The sequence below is a fragment of the Pelodiscus sinensis genome, chromosome 30 (assembly GCF_052426305.1).
Source record: "Pelodiscus sinensis isolate ZL-2025 chromosome 30, ASM5242630v1, whole genome shotgun sequence".
Lineage (NCBI taxonomy): Eukaryota > Metazoa > Chordata > Testudines > Trionychidae > Pelodiscus > Pelodiscus sinensis.
The window spans coordinates 13,598,338-13,623,584 of record NC_143081.1 but is presented as its reverse complement, the minus strand read 5'-3'; the positions used below and the strand labels follow the sequence as shown (position 1 = coordinate 13,623,584).

The 25,247-nt window shown below is 48.8% G+C and overlaps 1 protein-coding gene and 1 pseudogene across 1 annotated transcript; both read right to left on the bottom strand.

Annotated features, from left to right (window-relative positions):
- Positions 1 to 767: 767 nt before the first annotated feature.
- On the bottom strand, positions 768 to 1,712 carry LOC102448046 (olfactory receptor 8S1-like). Its single transcript, XM_014579803.3, has one exon. The coding sequence runs from the start codon at positions 1,704 to 1,706 to the stop codon at positions 768 to 770; it is 939 nt and encodes a 312-aa protein (XP_014435289.3). The 5' UTR covers positions 1,707 to 1,712.
- Positions 1,713 to 12,250: 10,538 nt separating this feature from the next.
- LOC102447794 (olfactory receptor 11A1-like) lies at positions 12,251 to 16,204 on the bottom strand (annotated as a pseudogene).
- Between the last annotated feature and the right edge of the window lie 9,043 nt (positions 16,205 to 25,247).

Below are 25,247 nucleotides of genomic sequence, written 5' to 3'. Positions count from 1 at the left end.
TTTGACATTTTTCTGAATATAGAAGGAGGGTAAAAATCATGTTGCTAGGTTTATCTGGTTGAGTTATGGATCAGTTAAGAGGCAAGCAAAAATGTGGGTTTACCTAGCACACCTTAGCTCAAACTTTACTCAGCGACATTTCAAAATCAGTCAAAATCCCATGTGTTTGGGTCTCTTGGAGTGCATCTACACTGTACCATACCCTGTACGTTGAGTATCTCATTTCAATGCTATTTTGAAATAGTTTATTTCATCATTTGGCTCTATTTACACAGCACCAAATTTTGAAATAAAGTGCTATTCCAAAATGTCTCTTACTCCTCATAGAATGATGTTTACAGGGATGTTGGAATAGCGAGCCCAAAATAACGGGCTTGCTGTGAAGACGCGGGATAGCTATTTCAGGATACTCCGGTATCTCGAAATAGCGTTGCAGTGTAGACATAGCCTTCATGTGTTGATTTTCAAAATAAATGTTACCTGAACTCCAAAGCTTATATTACCTTAAGAGGAAATAAATCAAGATTGGGTATCCCCATAATGAGCCATCTCCATCTAATATAAAGTCACGTTGAAGCCAACTGGGATACTCCCTAAAATTTTGGCCCTAAATACTATGTTTGCCATTGTGCTTTTATCTTAAAAAAAACTGGTGCCAATTTTGTACCAGCATAGACCAGTTGCATGAACTTAGACTAGCCACACTATCTGGTCCCCACAACTCTTTGACTGATAATTTTATTGAAAACGAAAGAAGCTAGAAATGGTTACATTGCACGAGAACCTTGGATTTTCCCTCGTATTCTTGCCAAAGCTGTTTTCACGTCTTTGTTTTTCAGGCTGTAGATGATGGGGTTCAACATGGGGGTCAAGATGCTGTACTGGATGGAGAAGAATTCATCTAGAACCGGGGAAACGACCGAGCTGGGCTTCATGTACTGGGAAAGGGCCGTCGCGAACAATAACACCACCACCGTGAGGTGGGAGCTGCAAGTGGAGAAGGCCTTCCGTCTTCCCTCTGTGGAGCGTATGCGGAGGATGGTGGAGATGATGTGAATGTAGGAGACCAGGGTGAGGAGGAAGGAGCTGAAACCAAATATCACAGCGGACGAAAGAAGAGCTATTTTATTGGCGAAGGCCGCCGTGCAAGACAGTTGCAGCAATGGCGGGACCTCACAGCTGAAATGCCTGATTTCATTGGGCCCACAGAAGTGCAATGTTAACACAGGGAGCGTGTTGATCAGTGAATACAAGAGCCCCATTGTCCAAGAAGCACCCAACAGCTGTCGTCTCACTCGTTTGTTCATGGTCCCCGCATAATGCAAGGGGTGACAGATGGCAGCGTATCGGTCGTACGCCATTGCGGAGAGGAGGAAAACTTCGGTACCAGCTGAGAGGAGGATGAAGAACATCTGGGCCAGGCAGCCACGCACAGAAATGGTTTTGTGCTTTGCTAGGAAATTCTCCAGCATCTTAGGGACGATGGCCGAGGAATAGCAGATGTCGACAAAGGCCAAATGGGACAGGAAGAAATACATGGGGGTATGAAGGTGACCATCAGCCCTTATCACCAGCATGATCAGCATGTTCCCCACCACGGTGACTAGGTAAATAACTAAAAACACCAGGAAGAGGAAAAATTGAAGGCCCGGGTAATAAGAAAGTCCCATCAGTATAAACTCATGCACATTGGTTTGGTTTTCCATTCACATTTAGTGAGCTGCAAGAAGAGAAAAAGTGTTGAAATTAACCAACATAATAACAGGTTATGAAAATTCATAGATAGATAGATAGATAGATAGATAGATAGATAGATAGATAGATAGATAGATAGATAGATAGATAGGGATGTATGGGGATAGACAGATAATCAGACAAAAAGAGAGAATGGATGGATGGATGGATGGATGGAGAGGGAGTGGATGGAGATAGACAGATAGGCAGACAAGAAGACAGACAGATAGAAAAAACCCGTGTGAATTTTTGAAAATCCAGTGGACTTGAACAAATTCATATTTCTTGTTCAACATTTCAAATTGGATACAAATAGTGCGTCCTTTTCCATGTGTATTTACACAAACATTTTTATTTTAAAAATGACAACACCTTGTCTATTTATTTCTCCCATTTCTCATGTGAGCCAAAGCAGACAAATCTGTTTTTTTTTTTGGTGGAGTGTATACACTTCTTTGTAGGGAAAACACACTTCTTTAAATGACGTTGAATGGACCACTCAAGGTCATCTCCCCTCAAGCTCATCTGAAGAAGTGTGTTTCCCTACGAAAGCTCATGACACTCTGTATATTTTTATTAGTCTCTAAGTTGCCACAGGACTACTCTTGCTTCATATTATTGTTATTTTTATAAGCACCAGGGGTCACCGAATGAGAATAAGGCCCTATTGGCCGTCTACTGCTAGTACTTTTCCACCTGCCTTTCCGTTGCTGGAGTCTTTCCTTGTGCCGTGCACCACAATTACTCCACAATCTGCCTGCCACTGGGGTGTGTAGCTACACAAGCAGAGCCTGACATACAGGGCCTGCCCTAGAAATGTGTCTGCTCCTGCCCTCAATAAACAGAGAAGGAAAATGTTATTTGACACACTTGGAATTCCGATACCTAGCGAGGTTGATTTCAGCATCAGACCGACCTTCATTACCAGGCTGAGGAATCTTGCAAAATGACAAGCCTTCTGCTAATAAATCCAAGCGTTTCTGACCAAGAAACTTCAGGCTGTGTAGCTGGGTTCCATCATCTGAAGAGGCCATTTGTGTGTGTGTCCTGTTATTCCAACATGAATTGAACCCTTCTGCAATAGCTTTGCAATTCCAGCTAGGTCCTTGGAAGGGTTCATGGGCTAGCGATCCGGCTGGTTGCCACTAAGAGAGGGAGATTCTCAGCCTCTCTCTAGGAAAGGTTCAGTGTTTGCAGCTAACAGGTTTTTTTGAAAGGAGCACACGTACAGAGAAGAACATCAGAACGGCCAGACGGGGTCAGACCAAACGTCCATGCAGCCCAGTGTCCTGTCTGCCCACAGTGGCCAATGCCAGGTGTTCCAGAGGGAGTGAACAGAGCAGGGAACCATCAAGTAATTTCTCCCCTGTCTTCCATTCCCAGCCTATGACAAACAGAAGCTGAAGACACCGTTCCTACCCAGCCTGGCTAATAACCATTGATGGACCTAACCTCCATGAGGAATAAAAGAAAAGCAAACTCACCTGTCTTCCAAAAAGAGACTGCAGACCTTCAGAATTGTAAAGCGTGCTCCCCAACATAGATAGGAAAATGGATAGATTGAAATTAATGTTTTATCACCATATAGCCCAGAAAGATAAATATTTATCTCTCCCTCTCTCAATCTATCTATCTATCTATCTATCTATCTATCTATCTATCTATCTATCTATCTATCTATCTATCTATCTATCTATCTATCCCTACACACCCCCTCTATCTATCTATCTATCTATCTATCTATCTATCTATCTATCTATCTATCTATCTATCTATCCCTACACACCCCCTCTATCTATCTATCTATCTATCTATCTATCTATCTATCTATCTATCTATCTATCTATCTATCTATCCCTACACACCCCCTCTATCTATCTATCCTTGCTCTGTCTCCTTCTCTCTTCTTCTCCCTGCATCTCACAAATACAACATGTAACACTGTCTGCTACACTTGATTCTGAAGAAGCCAGCTCCCACAAAGTAGAGAGGCGACGCATGGCTATTGATCTCACTTATACCATTCTCTTCTCCACCCCTCTCCTCTTGCAAAATAAAATCTTTTCTTCCTCCCCCTCTAACAGCAGGAGGAGTTAATTGCGTCAAGGGGGGTTAGAATACTTTTTGGTTTCCTCTGGGGAAAACATCTCGTGGGTAGGAATTGAACAGGGTTCTGGGTCAGTATTGAGTGAATGTTTTGCAGAGGTTTATAGGACAGATCCAGAAAGCTTGATATGCTTTGATTTATCGTATTTAATGGTTCATTTGTGTGTTCTGCACTAGATCTTCAGATAGGCTGTGTCTAGACTGGCAAGTTTTTCCGCAAAATCATCTGCTTTTGCGGGAAAACTTGCCAGCTGTCTACACTGGCCGCTTGAATTTCCCCAAGAACACTGACGATCTCATGTAAGATTGTCAGTGTTCTTGCAGAAACACTATGCTGCTCCCGTTCGGGCAAAAGCCCCCTTGCTCAAATCATTTGCTCAAGAGGGCCAGTGTAGACAGCACAGGACTGTTTTGCGCAAAAGAGCCCTGAAGGCTAAAATGGCGATTGGGGCTTTTTTGCGCAAAACCGCGTCTAGAAAAAAAGTGCTTTTGCAGAAAAGTGTCCGTGCTAATCTAGACGCTCTTTTCCGAAAATGCTTTTAACAGAAAACTTTTCTGTTAAAAGCATTTCCGGAAAATCATGCCAGTGTAGACGTAGCCTCAGTGATGAGCAAGGCCAGATATCAATTGATACGTTTGATTTTTGGCGATTTTCTACGCTGCTCCCAGGGAGAAGCAGAGTCCTCTAACCAGCGGGCACTAGATTCATTCTTATATTGGCCATTTTTCTCGCCGCCCAATGACTCTTCTATTCCTTGGCCAGCGTGGAACAACTTTTAACTGGGGAGAGAGGAGAAGCCAGGCACACCCGACTATCTCACTGCACAGTGGGGAGGCAGTCACAATGGCGAAGGCAGAAGGCAGGAATCAAACGCCCATCGTGGAACGGATCCTCTTAGGATTCGGGAACGACCCTGAACTGTAGCCCCTCCTCTTCTTGGTGTTCTTAGTGATCTACATTGTGGCTGTGGTTGGGAACCTCCTCATCATTGTGCTAGCGGTGGTCAATCGGCACCTTCACACCCCTATGTACTTCATCGTGGCCAACTTGTCCACTGTGGAGACCTGCTACGTTTCCATCACCCTGCCCAGACTGATAGGCAGTCTCGCAACTGGGGACAGAACCATTTCTCTTCACAACTGCATTGTGCAATTCTATGTGTATATTATCCTGTCCAATGCAGAATGCATGCTGCTCACGGCCATGTGTTACGATCGGTATCTAGCGATATGTCATCCCCTCCATTACCCTGCTCTGATGAACGGCCGGGTCTGTTGCCACATGATGTCATCATTCCCCTTTATTCGTCTTTGGTGAGGCCACATCTGGAGTATTGTGTCCAGTTCTGGGCCCCCCACTACAAAAAGGATGTGGACGCACTGGAGAGAATCCAGCGCAGGTCAACAAAAATGATTCTGGGGCTGGAGCGCATGACCTATGAGGAGAGACTGAGGGATTTGGGTTTGTTTAATCTGCAGAAGAAGAGTGAGGGGGGATTTGAGAGCAGCCTTCAACTTCCTGAAGGTGGTTTCCAAAGAGGCTGGAGAGAGGCTGTTCTCGGTGCGGGCAGGTGGCAGAACAAGGAGCAATGGGCTCAAGTTGCATTGGGGGAGGTCTATATGGGATTGGATATGAGGAAAAATGATTTCCCTAGGCGGGCGGGGAAGCGCTGGGCTGGGTTCCCTAGGGAGGGGGTGGAATCTCCATCCCTAGAGGTGTTTAAGTCCTGGCTTGACCAAGCCTGGCTGGGATGATTGTGTTGGGTTGGTCCTGCTTTGGGCAGGGGGCCGGACTCGATGACTTCTGAGGTCTCTTCCAGCCCTATTGATTCTAGGATTCCCTTCCCAGCTCTGCTCTGGATCTGATGAATCACTTTACGCTCTCTATAGCTCACATTCCTTGTATGTAATGAGGGGATAACGTCAACAAAGCCTCTGTTGACAAAGAGCATCTAGACTACAGGCAGTTCTGTGGACAAAGCAAGCCACTTTTTCGACAGAGAGTGTAGATGGTCTCTTTACAAAAAGCACAGTGTGGATGCAAAAGCGCCTTTTGTCGACAGAACTCTGTTGACAAAGGCGTTATTCCTCGCAGAATGAGGTTTACCGCCGTCGACAAAACTGCCACGTTCTGTCGACTTACCATCAACAGAACGCGGCGGTAGTGTAGACGCGACAAAACCCTGTAGTTCCTGTATGTGTCTGCACGGCCAGGAAACACCCCTGGGTGGCAGGAGTAGCCTGGAGCGGTGCCTGGGCCTCGGGCTGCGGGCATGTTTCACCGCAGTGTAGATGCCTCTGAAAGGCAGAAAGGTCCTAGAGCTTGGGTTGCACCTGGGGCCAGAATGTCTACACGGCACCGAGCAAATCCCTTGCCAGAGTCGGCCGGCCTGGGTCAGCTACAGGCGTCTCCTGGCAGTGTAGAAACAGCCTTGGAGGGCTGGATGCAGCCTCAGGGTGGGAACACAAGGGGGCGCTGCAGCTGTGTTACTCTGGGACTGGGGTAACTCAGGGGCTGTGGGGCAGGATGAATGGGCACTGGCAGAGGTGTGGGGTGGGTCCCAGGGCTGGGTAACACAGGGGCCGTAGGGCAGGATGAATGGGCACTGGCAGAGGTGTGGGGTGGGTCCCAGGGCTGGGTAACACAGGGGCCATAGGGCAGGATGAATGGGCACTGGCAGAGGTGTGGGGTGGGTCCCAGAGCTGGGCTGGGTAACACAGGGGCCGTGGGGCAGGATGAATGGGCACTGGCAGAGGTGTGGGGTGGGTCCCAGAGCTGGGTAACACAGGGGCTGTGGGGCAGGATGAATGGGCACTGGCAGAGGTGTGGGGTGGGTCCCAGAGCTGGGTAAGACAGGGGCCGTGGGGCAGGATGAATGGGCACTGGCAGAGGTGTGGGGTGGGTCCCAGAGCTGGGGAACACAGGGGCCGTGGGGCAGGATGAACGGGCACTGGCAGAGGTGTGGGGTGGGTCCCAGGGCTGGGGTAACACAGGGGCCGTGGGGCAGGATGAACGGGCACTGGCAGAGGTGTGGGGTGGGTCCCAGAGCTGGGGAACACAGGGGCCGTGGGGCAGGATGAACGGGCACTGGCAGAGGTGTGGGGTGGGTCCCAGGGCTGGGGTAACACAGGGGCCATGGGGCAGGATGAACGGGCACTGGCAGAGGTGTGGGGTGGGTCCCAGAGCTGGGGAACACAGGGGCCGTGGGGCAGGATGAACGGGCACTGGCAGAGGTGTGGGGTGGGTCCCAGGGCTGGGGTAACACAGGGGCCGTGGGGCAGGATGAACGGGCACTGGCAGAGGTGTGGGGTGGGTCCCAGAGCTGGGGAACACAGGGGCCGTGGGGCAGGATGAACGGGCACTGGCAGAGGTGTGGGGTGGGTCCCAGGGCTGGGGTAACACAGGGGCCATGGGGCAGGATGAACGGGCACTGGCAGAGGTGTGGGGTGGGTCCCAGAGCTGGGGAACACAGGGGCCGTGGGGCAGGATGAACGGGCACTGGCAGAGGTGTGGGGTGGGTCCCAGGGCTGGGGTAACACAGGGGCCATGGGGCAGGATGAACGGGCACTGGCAGAGGTGTGGGGTGGGTCCCAGGGCTGGGGTAACACAGGGGCCATGGGGCAGGATGAACGGGCACTGGCAGAGGTGTGGGGTGGGTCCCAGAGCTGGGTAACACAGGGGCCGTGGGGCAGGATGAACGGGCACTGGCAGAGGTGTGGGGTGGGTCCCAGAGCTGGGTAAGACAGGGGCCGTGGGGCAGGATGAATGGGCACTGGCAGAGGTGTGGGGTGGGTCCCAGAGCTGGGGAACACAGGGGCCGTGGGGCAGGATGAACGGGCACTGGCAGAGGTGTGGGGTGGGTCCCAGAGCTGGGCTGGGTAACACAGGGGCCGTGGGGCAGGATGAATGGGCACTGGCAGAGGTGTGGGGTGGGTCCCAGAGCTGGGTAACACAGGGGCCATGGGGCAGGATGAATGGGCACTGGCAGAGGTGTGGGGTGGGTCCCAGAGCTGGGTAAGACAGGGGCCGTGGGGCAGGATGAATGGGCACTGGCAGAGGTGTGGGGTGGGTCCCAGAGCTGGGGAACACAGGGGCCGTGGGGCAGGATGAACGGGCACTGGCAGAGGTGTGGGGTGGGTCCCAGGGCTGGGGTAACACAGGGGCCATGGGGCAGGATGAACGGGCACTGGCAGAGGTGTGGGGTGGGTCCCAGAGCTGGGTAACACAGGGGCCGTGGGGCAGGATGAACGGGCACTGGCAGAGGTGTGGGGTGGGTCCCAGAGCTGGGGTAACACAGGGGCCGTGGGGCAGGATGAATGGGCACTGGCAGAGGTGTGGGGTGGGTCCCAGGGCTGGGGTAACACAGGGGCCGTGGGGCAGGATGAACGGGCACTGGAAGAGCTGTGCGGTGGGAGCCCAGCGCTAGCATATCTGCACTTTGTACCAGTAAACTGTGTTCCCATTTCTCCATATCCACCTGCGCACCAATGTCCCAGCAGCGCTAGAACCTCAATTGGCCTTGGATTTTTATCCAAACAGAACCTTGTTCGTCTGTCTCTGCAAAGCCAGCGAGGAGCCTGGGACACCTTAGAGACTCACCGATTTATTTGGACACAAGCTTTCCTGGGTAAAACCCACCTGGTCAGATGCATCTGCCGAAGCGGGCTGTTCACCCACGAAAGCTCAGGCCCAAAGAAATCAGTTTCATCCTCGAGGAGCCCCTGGACTCCTTACGATTTTTATGGCTGGTGTGGAGAAGGTGAACGAGGTAGCAGGTTTAAAACTTCTTCCCATAGCACAAGAAGTAGGGGTCACCAAATGAAATGAATAGGTAGCACGGTGAAAACAAACAAAAGGAAGTTTTTCTTCATGCAGCGCACAATCAACCTGTGGAACTCCTCGCCAGAGGATGTTGTGAAGACCAGGACTTCAATAGGGTTCAAAAAAGAGCTAGATAAACGTATGAAGGCTAGGTCCATCGATGGCTAGTAGCCAGGATGGTGTCTGTAGCTTCTCTCTGCCAGAGGCTGGGAATGGGCGACGGGAAGGGATTCCCTCTCCTGTTCACTCCCTCCGGGACATCTGGCATTGGCCATTGTTAGAAGACAGGACACTGGGCGAGATGGACCATTGGTTTGACCCAGTCTGGCCGTTCATACAGCCCTGCTCACTTATGCCAAGTCGCCCACAGCCCCCGGCACTCAGGGAAACACGTCTGGAGGGTCCAGCGGTCCGGACGGGCGCGTAACCAGAGCAGGCCGGGAGTTGCTCCCACAGCCCCGTCCGGAAATGTCCCGCGTGTGGAGGGGAATCCGTATGATTGTTCTAGGCCTGCTACAAACCGACATCTTTCTGCTCCCGCCCCCTGAAATTCAAGCCGCCCCAGCAACGCGATTCAGGATGCACCGAGGTGCCAGAAGAGTAAGAGCGAGAGCTGGATGGAGGACCAGAAACTGCCCCTTGTCCTTGTCCCTGCCCCCCAGGGTGCCAGCCTGGGGCTGATGGAGGGAGCTTGGCTCCATGCTGACCCCCCACACACCCCAGCTGTGTGCTGACCCCTTTCCATGGCTGGGGTGCGGCTCCGAGGCCCCGCTCAGATACAGGGAGCCAGGTTGGGGATGGAGCCGCACCACGGCCAGGGGGCAGGTGGGGTCTGTGCAGATCCCCCCTGCCCAGCCCCACACTGGGCTCGTGGTGGGGCCTCGGGGGAAGAGGAAGGGAGGGAGAAGGGTTTTCTATGGCACCAAGTGGACAGACCAACTCCCTCCTGTTTCAGCGCTGCTGGTTAGCAGCGACCAGCCTGGCTCGCAAACCTATTTCGTACGGCACCAAAGTGGGGCAGAGTCACCGACGGCCCCACGGATCCCAGGCGCTGGCGGAGCAGGAGGGTGTGGGGCAGGGCTGGGCCAGCAGGGGTCCATGGGAGAGGATGGAGGGGCAGCGGTGGAGCTGTGTATGGGGTGGGTGTGGGCCCAGAAAGGGGGCACAAGGCGGGGGCTGCAAGTCAGGATTAATATTAGGGGGCAGGGAGGAGCCCAGGGCTGGGAAAAGGGGAGGCTGTGGGTCGGGACTGAGGGGGACTGCCAGAGAAATGGGGCAGGGGCAGTGCAAGGCTGTGACAGGCAGGGGGACTATAGGGTTGAAATGTGTGTTGGGGGGCAGAGATGGCAGAGCACTGTGGGTAGCAGCTGTGGGGCAGGACTGAGGGGCACTGGCAGCTGTCTGTGGGGAGGAGGGGCGGAGATGGCAGGGCTCCGTGGGGAGGGGCTGTGGGGCAGGCCTGAGGGCAGAACTGGGGGTCAGAGGCAGCCAAGCAAAGCCTGTCACGACCCAGGCACACTGGCTGATCTGGCACTGAGGCCTGCGAGCCGGGCGCTGCCTCTCTCCCTGCGGCTGGGCCAGGCTGCCTGGCGGACCCAGGGGGACCCTCCGGTGTGTTTGCACGTCCCTGTCCCAGCCTCCCTGCTCCCCCCGTGTCCCCTCCCTCGCTGGGATGCGGAGGGATTGATGAGCAAAGGAACCACCTGTCCCAGGAGCAGCGCGACCCCTGTCACTGCCCACAGCAGGGCGACCGGCCACAGAAACAAATCGGCCCCTTTCCCAGCCTAACTCTGCTCAGCGCCTGTGACTCTCCTCTCTAATCAGCCCCCCTGGACCTGCCCCCCCCCTGCATCTCCCAGCAACGCTCCCGGCTAACGACCTCCTGCGGGACCCGCACAATCACCCGCAACTTTGCTTCTGCCACCGGCCGTTAATTGCTGGCGAGGTTTGTCGGCTCCCTGGCCAGGCCCGGCTCTCAGCCGAGCACGACTGTCCTCAGAGCACCGACTAAGGCAGGAGACGTTCTAACGACCTGCGAGGGCCTTTGGGTCAATCCCTACAGAGTCCCATTGGAGAGATTTCATTTTAGGAAGAGGGTTGCTCACAGGGATGGTTTTAACGAGCCCTTAACGAAGCGAGGAGTGTGTATGTAGTTAATTCTTGTAATGCTAAACGAGAGTCCATGAAATTCCAGCTGTACTGATCAGGTGGACAGCGGTGATCAGACCTATAGAAACATCTGCCCCCTTCAAGTCAAGCCCCTCACGCACCACGGACAGACGGGTCCTTGCCACGTCTCTGAGCAGCCACAGGGGATGGAGACAGCTCTGGTCCCGGCTGCCCTTAGCAGAGTCACCCAGCCGGCTCCAATTCCCACCTGCTGGGCCTCTGAGATTGGCAGCCTAGAGTCAGAGGGAAGAGACAATGGTGGCCTGAAATCGCGCTGTGTGTTAAAATGGACGTTAAAGTCCATAGTGATAGAAATGCAGCCGTGTTAGTCTGGGGTAGCTGAAACAAAATACAGGACTAGGTAGCACTTTAAAGACGAACAAGATGGTTTATTAGGTGATGAGCTTTCGTGGGCCAGACCCACTTCCTCAGATCCACTATTTGATCTGAGGAAGTGGGTCTGGCCCACGAAAGCTCATCCCCTAATAAACCATCTTGTTAGTCTTTAACAAAAGACAGGACTATGTAGCACTTTAAAGTCCATGATTGTAAAATGCGCCCACCCTGCCCTACCTGAGAGCACAAGAACAGCAGCATTGGCTCAGACATACAGTCCCTCCAGCCCTGGGTCCTGTCTGGTGCTGGATGGATCAGAGGGACTGAACAAACCAGGGTGATCACTGAATGACCCATCTCCTACTGTCCAGCCCCCGTTTGGGGCAGTCAGTGGCGCACGGGGCTGCATCGTCTCTGCGAGGAGAGATGGAAAACATGGCAATGGTTCAGCGTGGCAAAGAGACAATGAAGGGGGCCAGGACAGAGGCCTAAAAACCCCTGATTGGTGGGGAGAATGTGAACCGGGGATTGTTATCTCATCCTCCCCATCACACAGGAACTAGGGGCACCCCCTGACATGAACAGGTTTGCAAGTAACAAAAGGAAGCGTTTCTACACCCCACATACAGTCATCGGGGGTGTCACCGGCAGGGGCTGTTCTCCATGCTCGTGTGTGAAACCGGCTATAACTGTGACTTCACGACCCCCCCTGCCGGTGACACCCACCCACTGATTTCTAGACGATCCCTGATGGGTTTCTGTCCATCCTGCTGGGGAGCTAACGGAACATCGACTTTTTTAAAAAGGTCGAGAGGAGATCCTGGAAATACCAGGTCATAAAGTCTGGTAAGCTGATCGAACCAATGATACAGACCAATAATCAAGCATCTTGATAAACATGATTGGCTGGGGAAGAAGGAACCCTGCTTTTGTAAAGGGAAAGCATCTAACCGATGGGTTAGAATTCCCTGAGAGGGGCAACAGACACGAGCCAAAGAGTGAAGCAGGGAGAGGGTTGCACTTGGACTCTGAAAGTTGTTAAAAATGCACCTCGCTAAAAGCTCTTCACCCAATTAAATGGCTCTAGGCCTTCATAGCATGACCACGTTTTTTTGCACGAGGAGCAGAACAAATGTCAGGAAGAAGGGCTCGGACCAGGTGGTTACGCATGTGGGTTTGTCCGGGCTGGTGTGGAGTACAAGAAGGGGAGGTCAGGGCCCTTGCTCTGAGCCCCCTCTCCCCAAGGTGGATGGTACTGACTTATCCCGGTTCCTGTGCGGAAAAATCTGTTCTACACTGTGTCCTTGTGAACCACTAACCCTCCTGTTCTCCCTGCCGACTGGGAATCACGTCTGGTTGCAGATGGGAGTTCAGGGCCTCTGCCTTTGTGGGGCTCGGGTAGCTTCCCTCAGTGGGACTCGCACCCAAAATTACCATTCCCAACTAGGTATCAGTGTAGTGGGCCGGGAAACTGAGGCACACAGATGGGGTCACTATAGAACAATAGAACTGACATGCAATGTAACAAGGGGAATAAAACTCCCACCCCAGCACGATAAGGTTCAGGGAAGAGCCTTCAGAGCTACAAACAGATTGAAGAGCTCGCCCAATGGTGTTAGACTCAAGGAGATCAACGAGAAGGCTGACTTGGTCAAAGTCTCTGAGTTCCCAGACAGGGTAAAATATTTGTAATGAGTCTTCAATCGAGCCGAGAAACGTCTAATGCGAGTCAATGGCTGGAAGTTGAAGCTAGACAAATTCGGCTTGGAAACATGGGGTTCGTTTTTACAAGGCATTTAATACGGCTACGCTGGACTCTTTGTCAGTGGCAATTAAAAAAAAAAAGATCGGATGTTTTTCATTGATGATCAGCTCCAGGAATTATATGGGGGATGTTGTGTGGTCTGTGCTACATGGGAAATCAGATGATATGATCACATCATCCGCCCTTAGAATCTATGAATCCGTGATGTTATGAAGTGGTGCTATGCTATGTAGCTGAGTGCAGGTTGAACCTCTCTAATCCGGCAATACCCGTGGTCCGGCATGATGTGAGTTAGCCAGATGCCCTCTTATCATGGGTGTGGCCAAGTTTCCTGCAATCCCATAAAGTTTGTTTTCAGCTACCAGCCCTGGCTCTCAGGGTACGTCTAGACTACAGGCTTTTGTCGACAGAGGCTTTGTCGACAGATACTGTTGACAAAGCATCCGTCGGCAAAGAGCGTCTAGACTACAGCCAGTTCTGTCACCAAAGCAAGCCGCTTTGTCGACAGAAAGTCTAGATGCTCTCTTTTAAAAAAGCAGAATGTGGATGCAATAGCGTCTTTTATCGACAGAACTCTCTCGACAAAAGGTGTGATTCCTCATAGAATGAGGTTTACCGCCGACGACAAAACTGCCACGTTCTGTTGACTTACTGTCGACAGACCTCGGTGGCAGTATAGACGCAGGTATACTTTTGTCAACAAAAGTGGACTTCTGTTGACAAAACCCTGTAGTCTAGGCACACCCTCAGCGTTCTGTGCTGTGATTTAGCTCTGATTCACCCCTCAACGATGTCTACTCAGAGCCCAGTAAGCTGTGGAAGTGTTGGTGAAGCTGCTAGACAATACGGATCTCCCATGCTCAGGCAAATTCTCAGGATCCGCACCGGTCAAGTCCTGAGGGTGCCAGATTAGAGACGTTCAAGCTATACCTGTTAGTAGAGACTAGATTAGGTGCTAGTGGATTGCAATCAAGTACAGGCAGCTCCTTAGCCATAACCAGACCTCCCAAGGGGGGGCATAGGAGGCAGGTTCCCTGGGACCCAGAGACTCCAGGGGGCGCCGGAGCCCTGGTCTCCTTTGAATCACCACCGGAATGCCACATCGGGCGCTCTGCGTGGCTCTCAGGGCAGTGGGGAGGGGCATGCTTTGGTCTGGGTGGCACAGAGGGTTGGCTTCCCTTAGCCCCGCCCCTTCCACGCAAGGCTCCGCCCCTTCCGGGGCATGGAGCCTCCCCCTTATCCTTGCTCTGGACTGGGGCTTGTGGTGGCTGTCAATCCTACTGCCCATATCACGCCTAACTGTGAATTCTTTGCCGAGCTCTTTGTGGCAAAACGATAGCTCTGGCCGACATTTCACAAATGGGGGAAAAACAAGGCAGAGGAAGGGACTTTGGGGTGACATCGAAGATCAGAAAAGGGGGGATGCCTTTGGAAAAGGCAGCACTCGTGTGCCGGTTTTGTAGTAGCTAGTACTGGTGCTTTAAGCAGGAGACAAACTGGACTTAGCAGAATGTCCCATTTCAGAGGGGTGAGTCTGTTTCGGCCAAAATAACCAGGAGTCTGGTGGTACCTTAAAGGTGAACAATTTTGGCTTATTATGAGGCCATAATAAGATGGTTAGTCTTTAGGGTTGTTTTAGCACAGTGGTTCTCAACTCTTTTCAGTCCACGGACCACCAGGCCAATCAAAACATTTTCGTGGACCACCTCCTTTTTGAGACATGACAAAAAAGAGCAGACAATGACCATTTTGGTTTGAAATCTATTTCTTTCTAAGGGTACGTCTACGCTAGCCCCCTAGTTCAAACTAGGGAGGCTAATGTAGGCATTTGAATTGCAAATGAAGGTCGAGATTTAAATATCCCGGGTTTTATTTGCATTTTCCCATCCGGGCGCCATTTTTAAATCCCTCTAGTTCAAACTAACTGCCCGCGGCTACACACGGCAGTCAAACATTAACTCGAACTAAGTCCTTAATTCGAGTTAACTGTTGCACCTCTGGAGAGAAAATGATTTGGAATAAAGGTAATTTATAGCTTAGTTTCTGTTATTTCCACTCCAATTCATCTGATGAAGTGGGTTTTGCCACAAGACTATTAGTTGTTTCTAACCACACCGGTTAGTTCACACACACAGCTTGTACCAGTTTCCTTATCTCAGTTTACTTGATTCCATACATGGATTCATCTAAAGAATAGAGTTAAACTTGTATTTTCTTACGCCTGCTTTCAACAACAGCAGGACTCTGAAAACAAAGAAGTCCTTTCTGCCCTCATGACTGAATGTCACGGTTCACACACACACCATTTCATTTCACCCTACAAAAAGAATTGGTGAAAGTCAAAAAGTTCCTAAGAGTTTTCTCCAGGGCCTCCATGACCTCTTTGTTTCTCAGGCTGTAGACAAGCGGGTTGGCCAGAGGAGTCAGGACCGTGTAGAAGATGGAGAAGACTTTGTTCAGCTCTTGCAGCATCTTGGTTTTTGGTAAAATATAGACAACGACGAGCGTCCCATAGAAAGTGGTCACCACAATGAGGTGGGAGGAGCAGGTGGAAAACGGTGCCGTCCAGTTGGGGAAGGGATTCTCAGGATGACCGCTATGATGCAAGCGTAGGAGGTCAGGGTTAATAGAAACGGTGGCAATGTGAATAGAAAGGAACCCCAAAAGGTCATAAGTTCCATCTCGTGGGTGATGCTGCAGGCGAGTTTTATCACGGGGGCGACATCACAAAAGAAATGGTCCAGTTCATTGGGGCTGCAGAAAGTTAATTGTGACATTAAAAGTATGATAATGGTAACAACCACAAAGGCACTTAGCCAAGACCCCACTGTGAGCTGAAGGCAGAACCTGTCACTCATATAGGTTGAATAATGCAGGGGTTTACATATGGCTAAATACCGGTCGTAAGACATCACAGCTAGCAGGTAACATTCTGTACCTACTAGAGAACCAAAGAAATATAATTGCACCAGACAGCCAACAACAGAGATGGTTCTATCTCCAGTCAGGAGACCGGCCAGCACCCTCGGCAAGATGGTAGAGCTGTAGCAGGTCTCCAAACAGGACAAGTGCCCCAGGAAGTAGTACATGGGGGTGTGAAGGTGCTGATCGGCCACCACCAGCACCACGATGAGGAGGTTTCCAGCGACGGTCACCATGTAGATCACTAGAAACACGAGGAAGAGAACAACTTGCAGCACCGGGAGCTCCCCAAATCCCAGGAGGATGAATTCGGAGACGGGCGTTTGATTTCTCCACTCCATGTTGGCCATCATCATATCTAGGGAAAGACAAGCAAATCCCAACTTCAACCACATCTAAATTCCAGAAATGCTCAAAAGTTGTGAGTCACTGCTATATACCTTTGGCAAAGAGAAGAGTGAGGGGGGATTCGATAGCAGCCTTTAACTACCCGACGGGGGTTCCAAAGAGGCTGTTCTCAGTGGTGATGGATGGCAGAGCAAGGCGCAAAGAACTCAAGTTGCCACGGGGCAGGTCTCGATTGGATATTGGAAAAGCTATTTCACTAGGAGGAAGGTGAAGCACTGGGATGGGTTTCCGAGAAATATGGTGAAATCTTCATTTCTAGAGGTGTTTAAGTCCTGACTTGACAAAGCCTTGGCTGGGATGATTTAATTCGGGGTGGTCCTTTTTTGAGCAGGGGGCTAGACTCCATGATCTCCTAAGGTCTCTTCCAACCCTAGGAGTCTATGATTATTCTATGATTTCTTGGCCCGGTGTCCTGAATTTTGGAACAAATCATGCATCTTCTGCCAACTAAGCACCACCAGTAGGAGATCCAATAAGATCTCAAACATCTCAACTTAGAGGTGGTTTGGCAATCGCTTTGCTTTGTGCTTTTCCTGAAAAATAAAAATTATGAAAAAGAAAATGATTGTTTTGGTCCACATTTTTTCAGGGCTTGTAGTTTGGGTTCTTCAAGAGAAAAAACACCCCCACAAAATGGAGCGGAATATTGGACATTCTCAGAAAATGTCCTATTTTAGTTTAAAAGCCCTTTTGCATCAAAAGGTAGGAAGAAAACCCTTGGTGAGGATTTTCACAATCAGTCCTCTGAGTGTTGACACATAAGTTCAGGCGATTTGCTTCCCTTTCTGTCATACACTAAATCCAGGAGCGGAAAAATCCATGGCTGCTCATGGATTTTTGTGATGGGGGCGGAGCATTTACCTCAATAGATCAGAGTAGAATAACCCCAATTACTGTGGTAACAACAGCGATCTAGCTACGCTTCCCCTGAATCACAGAACATGGGGACTGTCCTGACTTTGGGACTCTGGAAGTAGCCTTTGTGTCTGACATCCCTTCTTCCCTATGGGAACCACCAATTCAGTGGCCTGGAAACTCATGTCATCTCCCCAAGACTCCTGCACAGCTCTTGTGCATTATCCAGAACGCCTCTAGAGGTGTGGGCCCTCTGGTTTGCACCGAGAGCCAACACATGCATAGACGGAGCTCGTACGAGGTTCTAAAACCCCCTTGGCTCTTTACTTACTAGCAGAGTTCCTTGTCAGCTATGCTCTGGTGTGGCCACTCAGGAGAGCTTCAAATGCCACCCAGATAATTAACAGAGAGCCCTCCGCTAGGTTTTGTTGCTCATGGTGGTGCACATTCGCACATGCCTCAATGCACATAAAATTATTCTGCACATGGATGGACGTCTTGTCTTAACTCATGGAGAAGGCAGTCATAGAGTTTCCTAATTTAATTCCTGCCACCCCCCATCCCCTATGGAAAAAAAATGTTTCTTTGCGCGAAGAGTGTGTCAAACATTTTTTGAGCTGAAATGGAAAGGTAACTGGATTTTCCAGAGAGATGTGTATATGGCCGCAAATATAACAATTGTATTCACAGCAACACCATCGTGATCTAAGGCTGTGACCTTCCCTCTCATCTCGTGGCAGCTTAATTGGTAGGGGGAAGAAATGAGCTGGTGGTAGCAGAAATAACTTTCTCCAGATTGTCAATGATGCAGGGTTTGGAAAAACACCAGGAGCAGAACAAAGGAACCAGGTGTTGGTAGGGGGCCATATAAACTGAAGCACTCAGGGTGTGTCTAGACTTCTTTTAGTGGCCTTTTTTCGAAAAATCTTTACCTGCGTCTAGACTGCTGTTCTTTTGAAAGTAAACGGAAAGAACGCGGCAGTTTTTTCGACCACAGAAAACCTCGTTTTACGAGGAAGAACACCTTTTTTCGAAAGTGCTCTTTCAAAAAAAGGCGCTATGTAACGCATACTGTGCTTTTTCAAAAGAGAGCATCTAGACTGGCTGGGTGCTCTCTTTCGAAAAAGTGGCTTGCTTTTTTGAAAGTACTGATTGTAGTCTAGATGCTCTTTTTCGAAAGAGGCGTGTAGCCTAGACGTAGCCTCACTAAGCCAGGAAGACAAAGATTTGGGTATAAGAGGTAAAGCGAGAGAGGAACTTTTCTAGTGGGGGTCCTGGTCAGCTGCGGACCAGCCAAGTCAGAGAAGGCTGGTTGAGGTAGAGAAATCATAAGCGGCCAGCAAAGGATCCCAGACATCCAAGTTGTGTCTCGAACTCTGGAAAACTCTTTGGAGTGGAGAGAAAGCTGAGGCAGGAAAATGTGGATAGGTATGGTCATTATTTGGTGTAGCTTGATCTATCCCTCGTGGTAGTAAGCAATGTTCCCCAAATCTATTCCTTCCACGTAGCCACGTTCCAATAGACAGCTATTTTGTTACAGCATCATCGCATCAATCAGAATTTCATACATCGCTCCAGGGTCCCTTCTGGCCTTGGAATCTAGGAATATCGGTATTGTTATTTCCCAATCTGTTTCTATCATTCCAAAGCAGAAGAGGGAGAAAAAGGTTGCTTTACCTTGAAGACCGACCAGCATGAACGTGAATCTCTGATCTAATCTCTTCAGTCAGCGTTTCGGAGAGCAGAATTCAGGTTGCACTCTTGACCATCCATCACCATCTTCATTCTCTCAGCTGTGGTCCTGATGGTTTTCCTGATGCAGCACTAAGAAGCCCGTGTCTCTTCTGAGTCAATATTTATCCTTCACATGAGAAGAAGGCATCTCCCTGGGCACTTCGCTGGATAAGTGCTTGAAATAAGTCAGTGGGGGCGGGCGGGAAGCTAATCATATCTATAGTCCCTGGGCAATATCAGTAGAGATGGGACTGGAGTTATCATCTAAACTCAAAAAGAAAATTAAGGAGTGAGAAGAACTTCTAACTCAGAGGATGACTTTGTATTTATTAGGTAGATTAGAATAATAGAATACTAAAAAAGGAAAGGCCTTTGAGAGGTTATTAAGTCCAGGTCACCAAGCACCAGATCATCCCTGATAGATGTCTATACAACCTGTTCTTAAATATCTCCAGAGATGGAGATTCCACAACTTCCCTAAAAATTTATCCCAGTGTTTCACCACCCTGACAGGTAGGAAGTTTTTCCTAATGTCCAACCTAAACCTCCCTTGCTGCAGTTTAAGCCCATTGCTTCTTGTCCTACATGACAGTTTGGGTAATTCTCAACCAATAACTCAAAACCATGAAACTATATTTAATGGAGGGATTGTACATATTTTCTCATCATGCATTGATTTCTGGGTCAGTCTTTCTGTGGACATCTGCTTTCTCCTCTCCTTGATGCTTTCCTGGGCTGGGATGCACAGCGCGCCATCGCTTGGTATCACAACCTTTTACTCCTGCTGACTCTTCATATACAGGTTTTATTTCTCATGCTTTATGACTTTCTGATTTACTAAATCAAACACAGAAGATGCCCCAGTTGGCAGCCGGTGCTCCTGCTCCTACAAGGAGTAAGGGGTGTGTTCGCTCCCATCTACCTCCTTCTGTCGGGTTGGCAGGGAAAGTTTAATTGAGGTACATCGACTTCAGATCTGTAAATTCACATAGCTGGAGTTGCGTCTCTTGATTCGAACCTTCTCCTTTAGGGTACGTCTAGATTACATGCCTTTGTCGCCAGAGGCATGTAGATTAGGCTACCAGACATAGTAAAATGAAGCGGCGATTTAAATAATCGCCGCTTCATTTAAATTTACATGGCTGCCGCGCTGAGCCGACAAACAGCTGATCAGTCTGGACGCGCGGGTGTCGACATCAAAGGTATTTGTCGACCACCCAGGTATATCTCCTGGGATGAGGTTTACCTGGGTGGTCGACGAATACCTTTGATGTCGACACCCGCGCATCCAGGCTATCGCGCTGAGCCGACAAACAGCTGATCAGATGTTTGTCGGCTCAGCACGGCAGCCATGTAAATTTAAATGAAGCGGCGATTATTTAAATCGCCGCTTCATTTTCCTATGTCTGGTAGCCTAATCTACATGCCTCTGGCGACAGAGGCATGTAGTCTAGACGTACCCTTAGTGTAGACCTGGCCTTAGTCTGTGGCCCACGAAAGCTCATCACCTAATAAACCATCTTGTTAGTCTTTATAGTGCTACATAGTCCTGGTTTTTGTTTCAGCTAGACCAGACTAACATGGCTACATTTCTATTACTATTTCATTAAAAGCTAGATTTTGAAAGGCATTTAAGTAGGATTTTCAAAAGAATATAGGTCTTAACATCCATAGATATTGGTACCCATTGGAGTTAAATAACTAGGTGCATTTGAAATCCCGCTATGCACTTAAATATATTTAAAAATCAGCCCTGCATGCCTCTGTGTATCTTTAGCTTCCTAAATACCTTTGCAATTCTGAGCACTCTTGAAAATGGGATTTAGGATCCTAAGTCACTTAGTTGCTTTGGAAAATTTTAACCATAGGCAAAAAATTACAAAAGCAAGAAAATAAATGCGGGGTCCCAAATCCTCATTTATGTGATTGAGGATGAGGATTTCCAAAACTTTTCCATTTTGTGACAAAATTTGCTTATTCCCCATCTAAATTAAAAAGGTCAACATCTTTCACCAGTGTTTGGAAATACCCAGAAATATCCAATATTTTTGAAATCTAGAAAAATAGGACAAATGTTTAATGACTTTTTCTTTGTACAATATTAGCTTTTCATATTTGATGAAAAATGTCAGTAACAAAATGTGAACCTCCGGACTTTTCAACTAGCCATATGCTGAGCATATGGAGTGTAAGGGCAAGGGAAAGACATGTTTCCCTTAGCAGCTCCTTCTGTCCATAATTTTCTCTTTTAGGATTGGCATCTATCACTTTGGGGATTTATATAATCTGGAGAATAAGTACGTTATTAATATTCTTCTTGTTGTTGATTTTGAAGAACCAGCAGCAAGAGAGACAAGTTGCACTTTCCAATAAGAAATGCCATCCCATTCACCCTTTTAAAATATTGGCACAACATTACATTATTCCAGTCTTTTGGAATTTCCCTAGTGCTCCAAGACATTGAAAATTAACATTATTGCTCCAACAAACTCCTCAGCCAGCTCTTTTAAAACTCTTAGGTGCAAGTTATCTGGAGCTGCGAATTTTAAAATGTCTGACTTTGGTATCTGTTCTTTAACATTCATCAGAGATATAAGTTACGGTGGGGGAGGTCTAGGTTAGACATTAGGAAAAACTATTTCCCTAGGAGGGTGGGGAAGCACTGGGACGGGTTCCCTAAGGACGTGATAGAAACTACATCCCTAGAGGTTTTGAAGCCCTAGATTGACAAAGCCCTGGCTGGGCATTGGGGCAAGTCCTGATTTGGGCAGGGGGTTGGACTCGATGACCTGAGGTCTTTTCCAACTCTATGCTTCTATGATTTTATTTTTGCCATTATCTAGAAATGGTTGGTTTTCCTATTAACATGGACTCCGATTTTCAATAAGACCTAACTCAGAGAAAGTCAATAGGATTTGGCTACCCAATTATTTTAAGCTATCTCCACTAGTTGAGTGTATCCAGTCATTCCACCCACTGCTATGGTCTTCATGCAATTATCACTGGGTGAAATACTTAGTAATGGTAGAGAGCTGTACTCTTCACTCTTGCTGATTGCTGTTCATTGACAAATACAATCAGTTCCCCTGCGACATTAATTTTAATGATCACTGGCAATCTCAATGGAGAATCAGGCATTCGCGTGACTCCTATAATAACCCAGAGAAAGGCAGATGAAGATTTTTGTGCAATGCAGCGTAAGCAGACCAGCCTCTTGAGGAAAATGGAGGGATCTTTATAGGGACAGTGTAGGATGAAAATGAAAGACAGAAGCATGATGGTGGGCACTAGACTATGATTCCTCAAATCGATACACCCGTCACTCACCCATGGATACATCCATCACAGCGAAAGGTAGGAATGATTGAGAATTGCCGACCAACATTTTCATTTGTTACAGGAAACGAGATTATCAACAAAGGGAGACTTTGTGTGGAAAATGTCTGCTTTCCTCCAGTGACTTCTTGGTTTGGCCAGCTCTGAATGTCACCTCACTCACTCGCTGTCTCTAGCAAGAGAGAGTCTTGTGCCTAACCAGGGATTAGTTCTCGAACACCACCATCCTGTCAACCAGGAAAGCGACTGCTATGGTTTGGCAGAGGTATGACCAAAGCTTTTATTAGACACGTGTCGTGCCATGATTTGTGGAGAAATACCATGAAAACAGTCAGGTAGGTGTCGCGGTTACCGAAAAGTCTCAGAGGGGGTCGCCGTGTCAGTCTGGAACTTTAAAAACGATAAGTCCCATCGCCCATTGGAGACGAATTAAAAGAGATAGTGTCATGGCTTTTGTGGGCAAAACCCACTTCTTCAGATGAGTGGGAGTGGGGGGAAAATGGGAACCCAGAGGCTGTGTCTATATTGGCAAGATTTTGCACAAAAGTGGATGCTTTTGCACAAAATCTTGCCACCTGTCTACACTGGCCACGAGTACTTGTGCAAGAACACTGATGTTCTAATGTATAAAATCAGTGCTTCTTGCGCAAATACTCTGATGCTCCCGCTCAGGGATAAGCCCTCTTGTGCAACTGTTCTTGCGCAGGAGGCGAGTGTAGACAGGCAACGTTAATTTCTTGCACAAGAAAGCCCGATGGCTAAAATGGCCATCGGAGCTTTCTTGTGCAAGAGAGCGTCTACACTGGCACAGATGGAGAAGGACCTCAGAGTCCTGGTTGATTATAGAATGACTATGAGCCGCCATTGTGACATGGCTGTGAAAAAGGCTAATACGATCTTGGGATGTATTAGGCGAGGTATTTCCAGTAGGGATAAGGAGGTGTTAGTGCCATTATACAAGGCATTGGTGAGACCCCATTTGGAATACTGTGTGCAGTTCTGGTCTCCCATGTTATAAAGGATGAATTCAAACTGGAACAGGTACAAAGAAGGGCCACTAGGATGATCCGAGGAATGGAAAACCTGTCTTATGAAAGGAGACTCAAGGAGCTTGGCTTGTTTACTTTAATCAAAAGAAGGCTGAGAGGGGACATGATTGCACTCTTTAAATATATTAGAGGGATAAATACCAGGGAGGGAGAGGAATTATTTAAGTTTAATACCAATGTGGACACAAGAACAAATGGATATAAGCTGGCTAGTAGGAAGTTTAGCCTTGAGATTAGACGAAGGTTTCTAACCATTAGAGGAGTGAAATTCTGGAACGGCCTTCCAAGGGAAGTAGTGGGGGCAAAAGATCTATCTGGTTTCAAGATTAAACTAGATGGGTTTATGAAGGGGATGGTTTGATGGGATAACAGGATCTTGGTATCTAATTGACCATTCATTATTAGTGGGAAATAGGTCAATGGAGGGATGATAGGAGTTACTATAGAGAACTTTCTGGGTGTCTGGCTGATGAGTCTTGCCCACATGCTCAGGGTTTAGCTGATCGCCATATTTGGGGTCGGGAAGGAATTTTCCTCCAGGGTAGATTGGCAGAGGCCCTGGAGGTTTTTCGCCTTCCTCTGTAGCATGGGGTACAGATCACAGCTAGAGGATCTCTGCATCTTGGGGTCTTCAAAGTATTTGAAGGCTTCAATATCTGAGATATAGGTGAGAGGATTATTCTAGGAGGGGTGGGTGAGTTTCTGTGGCCTGCACTGTGCAGGGGGTCGGACTAGATGATCATAATGGTCCCTTCTGACCCTGGAGTCTATGAGTCTATGAGATGCTTTTGCGCAAAAGCACAACTCTTGTGCAAAAGCACATGCCTGTGTAGATGCTCTCTTACACAAATACTTTAATGCAAAAACTCTTGTGTTAAAAGTATTTGTGCAAAATCTTGCCAATGTAGACGTAGCCAGAATGTATAACAGAAAAAGAAGGGAGAGGGAAAAAAGTACTTGTCAATTGTAGTGTGCATGTTAAAGAGGCTAATTGAGGGGGATAGAAATGTCCCATACTTAGATTTTGATGTCAAAGTGAACTCCTTGGAGGGGTTCTTAGGGTGGCAGAGGCTCTAGGGAAGGGAAGAATGAAGAGTAACTTAAAGGCTCTCACCACAATAGAGTCATTTTCCCAGATCTCACCATTCACAGCTCTTCCCTAGACCCCTGTGTTCCAGGCAGATGAAACGCCCGGGATGTGTCCGGAGACAGGTGGAGAATCACGGCACACCCTGGTTGGCTTAAGAAAAATAGCTGTTCCTCCTCTTACAACATTTTCACCTCTGGTTAGGACAGGATCCTGTCCTTGCTCCCCACTCCGGAATCCCATGGAGATCCCAGATCTGTGCCTCTATGCTGGTCACGGCAGGCTTGGAGCTGAAAGATCCATGCACCAAGTCCCATCTGGGTGGGGAAGGGGAGCTAAGCACAGACTCCCTGAGCTGTCTTGCTTCCAACTCCAAACTCAAGCTCTAAGCAGACTGGCAAAAGAGGATGCAGAAGCTTTTGAGTCATTATTCTTTTAGCCCTTGGGTAGGTCTCCTGGAATTTCAGTGCAGCATTTCAACAGCCAACCAACTCCCAAGCCAGCCATCGATACACGACCTATGAATCCTGGGCATACACCTAATTTCCAGGTCCTGATTCTGATCTCTCTCGTTCTGCTGTCCAGCAGGCATCTCCCCACGCAAAGTTGATGTCGTAAAGAACAATTGAATTGGGGTCAGAATGAGACTACAGCAATTTCTCACCTGAGGAAAGGCTGTAAGGTCGGGCACATTGTTTTTGGAGCAACCTCAACACTCCGCCTTAGCTCCCTCCACTTGTATTCTGTGTATAAAACATCTCCCTTTCGAGCACAGCTTGAGAAGCCAGTCTCTGTGTTGTTCTGTGCATCTTAATTAAAGTTCTTATTCGGCAAAGCACTCGGGGGCCATATTTTTAAAGTTATTTAGCAGCTAGAAGGATTTTCAAAAGCCCCCAAGCAACAAGAACTCAAAGGCAGCAGGCT

Coding starts and splice junctions, on each gene's coding strand:
- LOC102448046 (XM_014579803.3), bottom strand. CDS start 1,706: ATGGAAAACCAAACCAATGTGCATGAGTTTATACTGATGGGACTTTCT.